This window comes from Balaenoptera borealis (genome assembly GCF_965194805.1).
Source record: "Balaenoptera borealis genome assembly, chromosome: 6".
NCBI classification, from domain to species: domain Eukaryota; kingdom Metazoa; phylum Chordata; class Mammalia; order Artiodactyla; family Balaenopteridae; genus Balaenoptera; species Balaenoptera borealis.
Window position 1 is genome coordinate 125549009 of NC_138863.1, and position 11897 is coordinate 125560905.

The 11897-nt window shown below is 41.2% G+C and overlaps 1 protein-coding gene across 8 annotated transcripts in view; it reads right to left on the reverse strand.

Annotated features, from left to right (window-relative positions):
* The window catches only part of IWS1 (interacts with SUPT6H, CTD assembly factor 1), a 63491-nt gene extending 59630 nt beyond the window's left edge, over positions 1–3861 (reverse strand). For 3 of the 8 annotated variants that reach the window (XM_082396633.1, XM_082396630.1, XM_082396629.1), the window contains exons 1-2: positions 3521–3859; positions 997–1115 (exon numbers count right to left, since the gene is read on the reverse strand). In XM_082396633.1, coding sequence (XP_082252759.1) covers positions 997–1115; positions 3521–3554 — 153 coding nt within the window. In that variant the 5' untranslated portion in view covers positions 3555–3859. Of the gene's footprint in view, positions 1–996; positions 1116–3520 lie in introns of all 8 variants that reach the window. The other 5 variants (XM_082396632.1, XM_082396631.1, XR_014245949.1 and 2 more) reach the window with 4 other exon arrangements.
* Between the last annotated feature and the right edge of the window lie 8036 nt (positions 3862–11897).

The following is an 11897-nucleotide window of genomic DNA, read 5'->3' on the forward strand; positions in this document are numbered from 1 at the left end:
TACAGCCCGCAAGCCACAACTACTGAGCCCGCGTGCCACAACTACTGAAGCCCGCACGCCTAGAGCCCATCCTCCGCAACAAGAGAAGCCACCGCAATGAGAAGCCCGCGCACCACAACAAAGAGTAGCCCCCGTTCGCCGCAACTAGAGAAAGCCCGTGTGCGGCAACGAAGACCCAATGCAGCCAAAAATAAAAAAATTAAAAAAAAAAAAAAGTGTATATTGTTTAATGTCTTTCTCCCCCTGCTGGAAAATAAATCCAAGGAGAGGATTTTCGTGGCAGTGGAACCTCATTTAGTCACTCAGAAGAGCCTGACACATAGCAGGTGCTCAAAAAATATTTGTTGGATATATGAATATACTAGTGATATGTCAACGGACAGAGTCAATAATACAATCTCTAACAACTGCATCTACTACTTAAAATTGGACAATTTTCTGTGCATGTGTAGTCAAAGCAAAATATTTTGTATATTGGCCATCTTTTATCATTCCTACGTTTCAGTTTGTGTTTACCAAAAACTTACAGCTGAATTATTGAAAAAGTCCCAATTTTATTTTGTTAACATTGTGCAGTACAGACTGTATAACCAGGGAAGCAATTAAAATCATATAAATTTATTAGGTGATAACCACCATAACTTTCTATTTCAATTGATGTTTCTTCAGACTGCAAATCCGCACTGCCCCACTAAGACATCATTCTGGGAATGGGGAAGCCTAGCCAAATATCAAAGGCCTGGCCTATTTTCTGAATCAATAAGCACAGTTGAAACTGCCTAATATCCAAAATGGGACTCAATCAATACTTATTTCCCTGTGATTTCATAAGTAACCAGACGATCCCTATTTATTTACTTTGAAAGCAGTTCTCTATCATTTTTGAAGGGGTTGAAGCCTAGACCCTAAGACAGGCTCTCTACAACTCCTAAATAAAACAGGTCTCATAGAATGTGCAAGGGAAAAGCCTCCCCAAAGATGTTGTTTAGCCAATACCTCTGAATGACGCTCTACACTTCCAGGGTCTGATCCAGAGTGCTGCTCATTTACATCCTCCTCAACGTCTGACCCTGAATCCCGTTCATCCTGTACTGGGGTAGCGCCACCATCATCTGCTTAAAAATAAAACAAAAACCCACTTAAGGTGTAAGATGGATGACATCTACAACCGAAACGAACACAATGAATCAAGAATAATGTAAGAGCAAGGGTTACCACTGATGAAGCGTAACTAATGATGCTAATTTGTGAATAAGACAACAGTACAATACTTACATAAATACCAACAATCGTAACTTGTATTGTTGACACATGTGGCAGCGAGAGTATATCATTAAAGGAATAGGAAGCTTAATAAACATCACTAAGGACCAAGTCAACAAACTAATAGTGTGCACTTTATTTCAACTTTATGTTAAAATAACCGAGTCTATTTTCTCCATAGCACTTACTTACCACCTTCTGATGTACTACATGACTTTCCAAGTTAGTTTTGTTTAATGCGCTTCTCTCTTCGCTTGAAAGAAAGTGCCAAAAGAACAGCGATTTTTGGTTCACTGCTGAATCCCTGGAGCCCAGAACACTGTCTGGTACAGTATTTGTTTATGAATGAAGAGCACAAGGAACTCCAGTCCAGAAATAGTGTAAACTCCCTAAAGTAAAGCATATACTACTATACTATTATAAAATGAATTGCTACCTATCTTTAACCAATACTTTAAAGATACAAAGTAAAATTGTACTGAGAGGAATTTAGAGTTGTTGGAGAATATGGGAAGCCTTGGTTAGGAGTTTACTAAAAATAAATAAATTTTTTTAAAATTTATTTATTTATTTATTTTTGGCTGTGTTGGGTCTTCGTTTCTGCGCGAGGGCTTTCTCTAGCTGCGGCGAGCGGGGGCTACTTTTCATCGCGGTGCGCGGGCCTCTCACTGTCGCGGCCTCTCTCGTTGCGGAGCACAGGCTCCAGACGTGCAGGCTCAGTAGTTGTGGCTCACGGGCCTAGTTGCTCCGCGGCATGTGGGATCTTCCCAGACCAGGGCTCGAACCCGTGTCCCCTGCATTAGCAGGCAGATTCTCAACCACTGCGCCACCAGGGAAGCCCAATAAATAAATTTATAAAAATGAAGCACTCAACTACAGGAAAATCAGTATCATACTAATCAGCTTCTCTACTTAGCTAAGGAGTAAAAATATATATATATTTAATATTTAATATTCTTATTATATAGTCATAATAAAAAATTCTGAAGTGTAACGAAAACTTGCGCTTCAATGGTTGGAATATGGGGGAAAGAGGGCACAGAAGAGGCTAAGACCCTGTCCTAGCATAACAGGAAGTCGTTACACAATGCCTAAAAATGATGCAACAAGATAGCATAAATTAGGAATACAGGGATGAACGTCAAAAAATGGCTAAAAAAATGAAAAGTCAGGAAATTGCTAACTTTTCATGTCTTTCAGCACGTTATATACACATATTACATATGATTACTTATTTTAAAGTAATTTAAAAACACAAATAAACTGACAACTATTTTGAAAACATCAGGAAAGCAAAGCAAAACAGCAGTATGTGTTTAGAAACGTGTTTGCAGTTTAAAGCAAAACAGCAGTATGTGTTTGGAAACGTGTTTGCAGTTTAAAGCAAAACAGCAGTATGTGTTTGGAAACGTGTTTGCAGTCACTACTATTCGCCGTCACATAATTAGGAATCGAAGTGAACTCAAAACACAACGGAGTAATTAACGCTTAGAAAATTATTTAAGCCCTTTTGATAGAGAATACTCAATGGAACTAGGACACAATAGGAAAGCAAAAGCAACGTTTTTATTCCCCACGAGGTTCTGCCTTATTCGTCTTTGGATCTCCGCTGGCTAGCACGGTGTTAGCAGAGAGGGGCCCCGTGTTTACAGACTAAACAGGAAAAGAAAGGAGAACTTTAGTGAGGAGAAAGGGGAAAGATCTCAAAGTGAAGGAAAGGAACAAAAATCGCTAGTAAGCCCCAGAGGAACACGCCTTATTCTAAAATATGTATACAACTCAAATTTGGGTCCTACGTGTTCTTTAATGGGAGAAACTAGTTTGCAGGCGAGATCAAACTAGTCCCAACTCCTAGTGAAAAGTCTAGATAAGATCCTGCAACCCCACTGAACAGCTAACTCCCTCGGATTCTCGAAAATCACTCTCAACTCCTGAAAAAACTCCCCTATCAGGAGACCTTCCCTCGTACTTCGCACACAGTGTCTGATGTATGGCTCCCTATTGCAGGAACGTCCTTCGCCGATTCAGAAGACAGCTGTCCCTCTAGAATCCCCTCTCCGAGGTTCTAACTTCGGGGGCCGCAGCCCGTCGGCTGGCTCTCAGCGCTCAGCCTCACTCCACGTTAGACCCAGTCCGCGGAGGGAACGTCTCCGGGGCGTCCCTCCCCTCCCCACCCCTCCCCCGCGGGAGTGCGAGGCCAAGCCCGGCCAAGTAACCGCTCCGCCCCCCAGCCCTGTCCCCTAGGTCCGGGCCCCACCTGACTGGTCGCCGCTGTAATATTCCGAGTCCATGGCAGGCGGCTCTCGGCGGGGAGTGTCTGCGCCCCGCGCCGCCCCTGTCACCTCCTTCCCGGCGCTGTGACCACCGACGGCGCGGCGCGGCGCGGTGCTCAGAGGCTCCCGCCCGACTAGAGGCCTTGGAGGCTGCGGAGAGTAAGGCAGCAACAGCTGCAGACGCGAACACTTCGACCTAGAAAGCCCCGGCAGAAGAGGCCATACCCGGCAGGCTGGCAAGGTGTGTAGGTCAGCGCACTACTTCCCAGAAGCACCTCTACGGCCAAAATGGCGCCTGCCCCCGACCGTCAAAAGAATTCAGTGCGCAGGCGCCGTCACCTGTCATCCGGCCAATGAGAAGCCGCAACGGTAATGACGCACGACACGACCGGAAAGGAGACTACTGGGAAAATTGAGCGGGAGCCGCGGCTGCGGTTAATACCTTCCCTTGGAGGAACCTGGTCCGTTCCCCATGGAGATGATAATGTTACTATATGGGTTCTCCGTCCGCGCCTTGTTTGAGGACCTTCTAATTTACTCTTCTGAAAAATGAAGACCCGCTAAAATTAAATTTTCCATCATACGGAAATTAAGTGTCGTTCCCATCATGCAGCGAGGCGCTTGATTCCCGCCCTTAGTACGGGGAGGAAGTGGCGCATTGCCCTCTGGGACTTGTAGTTCCAAGCCTGGCGAGGTACGATGAGTTACTAAGTGGCGTGATCAAAAGGTCCTCTTTTCAAGGCATTTTTCTTCCTTTCTTTTTTAAAATAACGACTTAACTTTCATCTTAAAAAGCCATTTGGTCAACAATACGAAGTACAGGTTTTTGCTTCCAGAAGAGTACCCCCTAATGAAATCTTGAGGAAGTCACACTGTTGAACTTTACTTGAGCACTATATGCTCCCTGGAAACAACAATGGTTAGAAACTTCCTGACCTGTCAGTGTTCCCAGAACGGCTCACTGTAAAGAACAATCCTTGTCCCTATCTCTTAGGTAAAACTCACTCTCCACCCTTTTTCATGAGTCCTGTAAGACTTACAGAAGACCCCCTTGTTTACCCGTGACAAGGCCAAAGACCTTTCCCCATTTTTCTGACCCTGCTCGTAAGGGCGGACTCAGATCCTCAAACTTCCTGTTAAAATCTTTGCCCTCTAAAACTAGCTAGATACGGAGATAAATATTTTCTGTTCACTTGACTGATTGAAACTTCTGATTGCAAATCAATCCCGACGGTAAATCATCCCACCTTCCTCCCTGTGAAAGCCTAAGACAAAACCACACAACCTAGACATTCTGATCTTCATATCTGGTGTGCTCTCCCTATTGCAATACCCCAAATACAGTCTTATTTCTTTGCTTGTTTGTTTTTCTCTTAAATAAAGAGGACAATGTTACTACCTTTGGATTGGAGGAGGGCCAGAGGAGGTATAAGCAAATGTTCCCCAGCAGGTATAGAGTTGCAGAATTAGGGCCTTTTGTTAGTGACAAAACATACATCTTGAACTGGATTTCTGGGCATGCCTAGCCTGCTGTAAGGCCTCATGTGGTGCCCTGAAAGGTCCATCTCCTACCTTGGAGTTGAGATATGTGAAATCCCTGATGCTAGCTTTGCTATGAATTCTCAAAATGCCTTTAAGTGAAGCCACATTCCGGCTTTGATAATCCTGGAGCCCTTTGTTAGCCGGTCAGAATATGCTGGCAGAACCCAGTTCTAGGCTCCAGAAAAGGATATGAAAAGAGAAGGAAGAGAGAGGGAGGGTTTCTCTGGAAATTGTCATTTTCTTGCAAGAGAGTTCATGGGCATTCTTTCCCCTGCATAGTGGAAACCAGCTTTGAAATCCAAGTCTGCCCCTTCAGCTGTAAGAATGACATCTTCTCAGGCTGTTGTGAGAATTATAAGAGAAAGGAATTAATGGTTCCTGGAACCAAAGATGCAAAATTAAAATATTCATTTCCTTCCATTTAATAGAAGAGGCCCCAGGATCTAAGCTCTCTTCTAAAGAGAGTGCGTGAGATTGTACCTGTGTAATAAGGCAAGGTGAATAGGGCAGAAGTCCAGGAAGAGGTTAAATGGAAGGGAACCCAGTGCAAATCCTGCCAATAAAGAACTTGTAATTTCACCAAAGGTACAAGACCAACAGCCGGGAAAGTAATTGGGCTAAACGATGTAATTACAAGAGGATAATTGCTGAATTTTAACATAAAGATTCTAATTGTCCTGGCGGTTTGGAGAATGGAGAGATAGAAGTGAATTGAACACACAGTAATGTGCGGAGCCCCAGAAGGCTGTAAGGAAGTGTCAGATCTATTTTTTGTACTCAAGAAGCCATTAACTTAGTGAGACAGGACAAACTTTTTGAAATAAACATAGAGTCTTAGTTAAAGCATTGTGCTTGTAAATACAAACACAGCTCCAGGAAAGTTTTCCAGAGTCCCTTTTCACCAGCTAGCTGTCCTTCAGAGCCCCAAATGGAGAAATCCTGGAGCAGCACAGATGTGCTTTTCTGAGTCTTGGCTGCCTTGCATCTTGGAGACCACCATCTCTCCAATCCTCATTCCTCTCTCCAGTCCCAGCACAGCTGGTCCATGCTGGTAGTGGTAGAGAGGCTCACAGGGGGGAGGCTGTTTTTCCCACCAAGGATACTAAGGACAAAGAAGAGAGGAAGGGAGAAGTGACCTTGCAGCCATCCAGAACTCTCTTTCCCTTGGCTGATAACCCAGAGACATACAAGATTTATCTGGCCAGCCTTTTGAGACACTGTAACTTGATGAACATGTCTGGGAGTGAAATGTCACACACTATAAAGAACAGCCTGGCACTGGCAGAGCTGCATACTGGGGGCTCAGAGATCTGGGTTCTGGGTCAAGCGCTGAGCTTATTGTGTCAAATGAGGGAGTTGGATCAGAAGATTTCAAGGCACCTTAATTTCATTATTCTACGTCAGAGAAACCAGGCCTCCAAGTCTGAGCTGCCTTCTTGTGCTTGAGCCACTAGAGGGCCCTGCCGGTGAAGAAATGAATGAAACAAGTGCGTTCTAAGCCTGCTCCCCAGGTCTGTGCACTGTTCTCACACCCGAGCCTCATGACTCACTAGGACACATGCAAGATGTGTCCTGCGAAGTCGCTTGTAATATTGAAAAGTGGGACTCACTTGAAAGCCCATTAATAGTGGATAATGAATCACTAAACATCAGTACCATGGCATTCCACACCACCACTAATACAATTGAATTGAGTCTTTAGCTCTCACATGGAAGGATCTCCACAATATATGAAGTGAACAAAACAGTCATAGAATACTATAAATGGTATAACATTATTTATGTGAACAACCAAAACAGCAAACAAAAACCCAACCTAAGAATTCCTTCATAAAAATAGAGGGAAAAGAACTTTCCAACAAAGATTGAAAGCTAAAGGCCATAAAAGGCTGAAAATTTTGACTAAACATAAAAACTTCAAAAAATAATAAAATAAGTGTAAAAACATATGCGTGGCAAAGTCAACACACCATTATCAAAACCAAAAGATAAATGATTAGGAAGTTAAAAAAAATTTTTTTTCAACTCATATCATAGACCAAAGGGCTAATCTCCCTAATGAATATAGAGCCCCTAGAAATCAATAAGACTAATAACTCAATAGAAAAATGGGCAAAGGATATGACAATTCACAAAAGAGAAAAACAATTTTATAAGGAACAAGGTTTTTTTAAATAAATTTATTTATTCCTTTATTTATTTTTGTCTGTGTTGGGTCTTCGTTGCTGCACGTGGGCTTTCTCTAGTTGCAGCGAGCGGGGGCTACTTTTCGTTGAGCTGCACCGGCTTCTCATTGCGGAGGCTTCTCTTGTTGTGGAGCACAGGCTCTAGGTGCATGGGCTTCAGTAGTTGTGGCTCGAGGGCTCAGTAGTTGTGACGCATGGGTTTTGTTGCTCTGCAGCATGTGGGATCTTCCCGGACCAGGGATCGATGCCGTGTCCCCTGCATTGGCAGGTGGATTCTTAACCACTGTGCCACCAGGGAAGTCCCGAGAAAATTTTAATGGCTTTAAGACGCATGAAAATATATCCTAAAGTAAGATAAAAGCAAATTAAAATCATATTGAGATACAAATTTTCACTTCTCACATTGCAAAAATCTGATAACATTCCATTTGTGAGGCTATGGAGAAAGAAGCCCTCTCATAGGGTACTGGTGGGAGTATGTTGGTGTAGCTCCCTACAGAAAGCAACCTAGCAATGTTTATAAAAATTACAAATGCATATGCCCTTTAGCCTAGCAATTGCACTTCAGAAAATGTATCCTATAAATATACTTTATTATGTGCAAATAATGTATCTACAAAATTATTCATTGCAGCACTATTTGAAAAATACTGTAAATAACCTAAATGTCCAAACAGGAATGATCACAAAATTATGATACATCTGTACAATGGAATGTTATGTAGCTATAACAAAAAACAAGAAAACTCTCTATGTACTGATATATGAAAGATTTCTAAGCTGTGAAAAAATGCAAAGTGCAAAAGAGTATGCCATCTTTTGTGAAAAGGGGAGGAGAACATATATTTGTTGTTACTTGTAACTATACTTTTTAAATTTGAAAATCGTATAAAAAACAAAATATTGGTTGTCTGTTGGGGGAAGGGAGGACAAGGAAAGAGGGTGGGAATAAGTTTTTAAGGTTTTTAATAAACACATAACATTTACTCTTGCTCCACGTGATAACTCCTGTACAACTCTATTTAATTTTGTCATGTTATATCTGTGAAAATTGATAAGCAGAAGCCTCATTTAAAATGGAGTCAGAAGGTCAGAAAGGGGAGCGCTTATGCCCTACTGCTCCACATCAGTTACAGACCCGACAGAAAGAAGTATCTTTGCATGTCCAACAGGAAGAAGATTACTGCTTTACTACCCAGCAGGAGGAAGGAAGAAATTTTCCTTGCCTGGCAATAGGCAGCCAATAAGAAACGGTCACACCTTAGCCAATGAAAAGCCACTACACTTCAAACTCCCAGTTTCCTCCAATGGACTCCGTTTAACAGCCCCTCCCAACGCCCCCTTCTCTATAAAGAAAATGGACCTCTCCTTTGTTCACTGGATGAGATTGCAGTTCACCATAGATTGCATGTGGCGAACTGCAATTCTTTGCTGTTCCTGAATGAACATTTTGCTGGCAAAATAACTGGCTGTTTTATTGTTTTAGGTCAGCATATCAAATTAACTTCACAGCCCACTAATGGGCTTACAGCCCATAACTTGAAAACCGGAAGTGCCAGTCTCCAGTTGCCCATGGTGTGGAAGCTACCCGGACCGATATGCTATGATTGGGCCCCATCTCTAGGCCCAATGATCCAGGCAGAGATATCTTCATGGATTCTGGTCTTGCCTTTTATAGAAACCGTAGGTGTGTGCCCTGCCCTGAGCAAAGCCTCTTCAACGCACAATTATGTGTGTGGCTGAATAATTATTCAAGTTAAGGACTCTTTGTTTTTGTTTTGTTTTAGTTTGTTTTGGTTTTGGTTTTGGCTTGTGGTGAGCACCATATCACTGGAAGTGTGGGAGCAGAGACTGCCAGTGTGTCATAAAGGGGTTCAGCTTTGGAACCATGGTTGGACCAAGTGACCTTCACAGCCTTTTTTTTTAAATATTTTTTTATATTAGTAAAAATATATATATAACACAAAACTTGCCATTTTATCTATTTTTAAGTGTACAATTCACTGGCATTAACTACATTCATAATGTTATGTAACCATCACCAAATATTTCCAAAAATTTTCATCATCCCAAACAGAATCTCTGTACCCATTGAACAATAACTCCCCATTTTCCCTTACCCACAGGCCCTAGTAACTTCTAATCTACTTTCTTTCTCAGTGAATATGCCTATTCTAGATATTCCATACAATATTTGCCCTTTTGTAACTGGCTTATTTCACTCAGCATATTTTCAAGGTTCATCCATGTTGTAGAATGTGTCAGAACTTCATTTTTTTATCGCTAAATAATATTCAATTGTATGTATATACCACATTTCGTTTATCCATTCTTCTGTTGATGAACAGTTGAATAGTTGTCACCTTTTGGCTACTGTGAATAATGCTGCTAGGAAGAGCAAAATTGCAATACAAAATCAACACTCAAAGATTAATTTTTTTCTACACACTAGTAATGAACAATCTGAAAAGAAAATTAAGGAAACAATTCTATTTATAAGAGCATCAAAAAGAATAAAATGCTTAGGAATATAGTTAACCAAGGAAGTGGAAGACTTGTGCACTGAAAATATAAAACATTGCTAAGAACAATTAAAGAAGATATAAATAAATAAAAAGCTATCTCATGTTCATGGATTGGAAGACTTAATATTGTTAAGATGGTAATACTACCCCAAATGATATACAGATTCAGTGTAATCCCTATCGTAATCCCAATAGTGTTTTTTTTTTTTCAGAAGTGGAAAAACCTGTCCTAAAATACATATGCAATTGCAAGGAATTCCTGAAGAGTTAAAACAATTTTGAATAAGAGCAAAGGTGGGGGACTTTCACTTCTTGATTTCAAAATTTACTACAAAGCTTCATTAATCAAAACAGTGTGGCATTGACATAAGGATAGACATATAGACCAATAGAATAGAATTGAGAATCCAGAAATAAACCCTCACATCTATAGCCAACTGATTTTTGACAAGGGTGCCAAGACTGTTCAGTGGAGAAAGAACAGTCTCTTCAACAAATGGTGACAGGAAAACTGGACATCAACATACCAAAAAAATGAAGTTGGACCCTTCTCTTATACCGTATACAAAAATTAATTCAAAATGGATCAAAGATCTAAATGTAAGGGCTAAAGGTACAAAACTTTTAGTAGAAAACATACAAGCAAATCTATGTGACTTTAGATTTAACGATGGTTTCTTAAATATGACACCAAAAGCATAGGCAATAACAACAAAAATAGATAAAGTGGACTTGGTTCAAACTAAAAACTTCTGTACATCAAAGGAGCACTATCAAGAGAGTGAAAAGACAACCCACAGAATAGGAGAACATTTTTGCAAATCGTATATCTGATAAGGGCTTAATATCTAAGATATATGAAGAACTACAATTCAGTAACAAGAGGAAAAATAGCCCAATTCAAAAATGGACAAAGGACTTGAGTAGACATTTCTCCAAAGAAGATATAAATACAAGTGGCCAATAAGCGCATGAAAATATGCTCAGCATCATTGGTCATTAGAAAAATGCAAATCAAAACCACAGTGGGATACCATGTCACACCAACTAGAATGGCTGTAATCAAAATAATAGAAACCAACAAGCATTGGTGAGGCTATAGAGAAATTGAAATCTTTATACAGTTGCTAGTGGGAACATAAAATTGTGCAGCCACTGTGAAAAAATTTGGCCATCCCTCAAAAAGTTAGACATAGGATTACCATATGACCCAACAAATCTAATCCTTGGTATGGGTCCCAAACAATTGAAAGCAGGGGCTCAAATGGATTTTTTGTTTTTTAATACATTTAAAATTTTGGAATAATTTTAGATTTACAGAAAATTTGCAAAGATAGTTTAATTTCCATATATCCCTCATCCAGGTTCCCTTAATATTAACAACCTACATTACCATTTGTCGTTACTTTTGTCAAAAGCCAGAAACCAACACTGATACATACCATTAACTAAACTCTAAACTTTATTTATTTATTTTTCAATATTATTTATTTATTTTTGGCTGCATTGGGTCTTTGCTGCTGCCAGCGGGCTTTCTCTAGTTGCGGCACACGGGCTTCTCATTATGGTGGCTTCTCTTGTTGTGCAGCATGGGCTCTAGGCACGCAGGCTTCAGTAGTTGCGGCACGCAGGCTCAGTAGTTGTGGCTTGCGGGCTCTAGAGCACAAGCTCAGTAGTTGTGGTGCAGGGGCTTAGTTCCTCCGCGGCAGGTGGGATCTTCCCAGACCAGGGCTTGAATCCATGTCCCCTGCATTAGCAAGCGGATTCTTAGTCACTGAGCCACCAGGGAAGTCCCTAAACTTTATTTAAATTTCAACAGTTTTTCTACTAATGTCCTTTCTTTGTCCTAGGACCCCAACCAGGATACCACATTGCCTTTAACTGTCTCCTTAGTCTCCACTGGTCTATGACAGTTTCTCAAGCTTCCCTTGTTTTTCATGATCTTGACAGTTTTTGGCATCCTGGAAAAATAGTGTGTAGATTACAGCAGTCCCCAACCTTTTTGGCACTGGGGACCAGTTTCGTGGAAGACAATTTTTCCACAGTGGTTGGGGGGATGGTTCAGGCAGTAATGCGAACAATGGGGAGCGATGGAGAGTGGCAGCTGG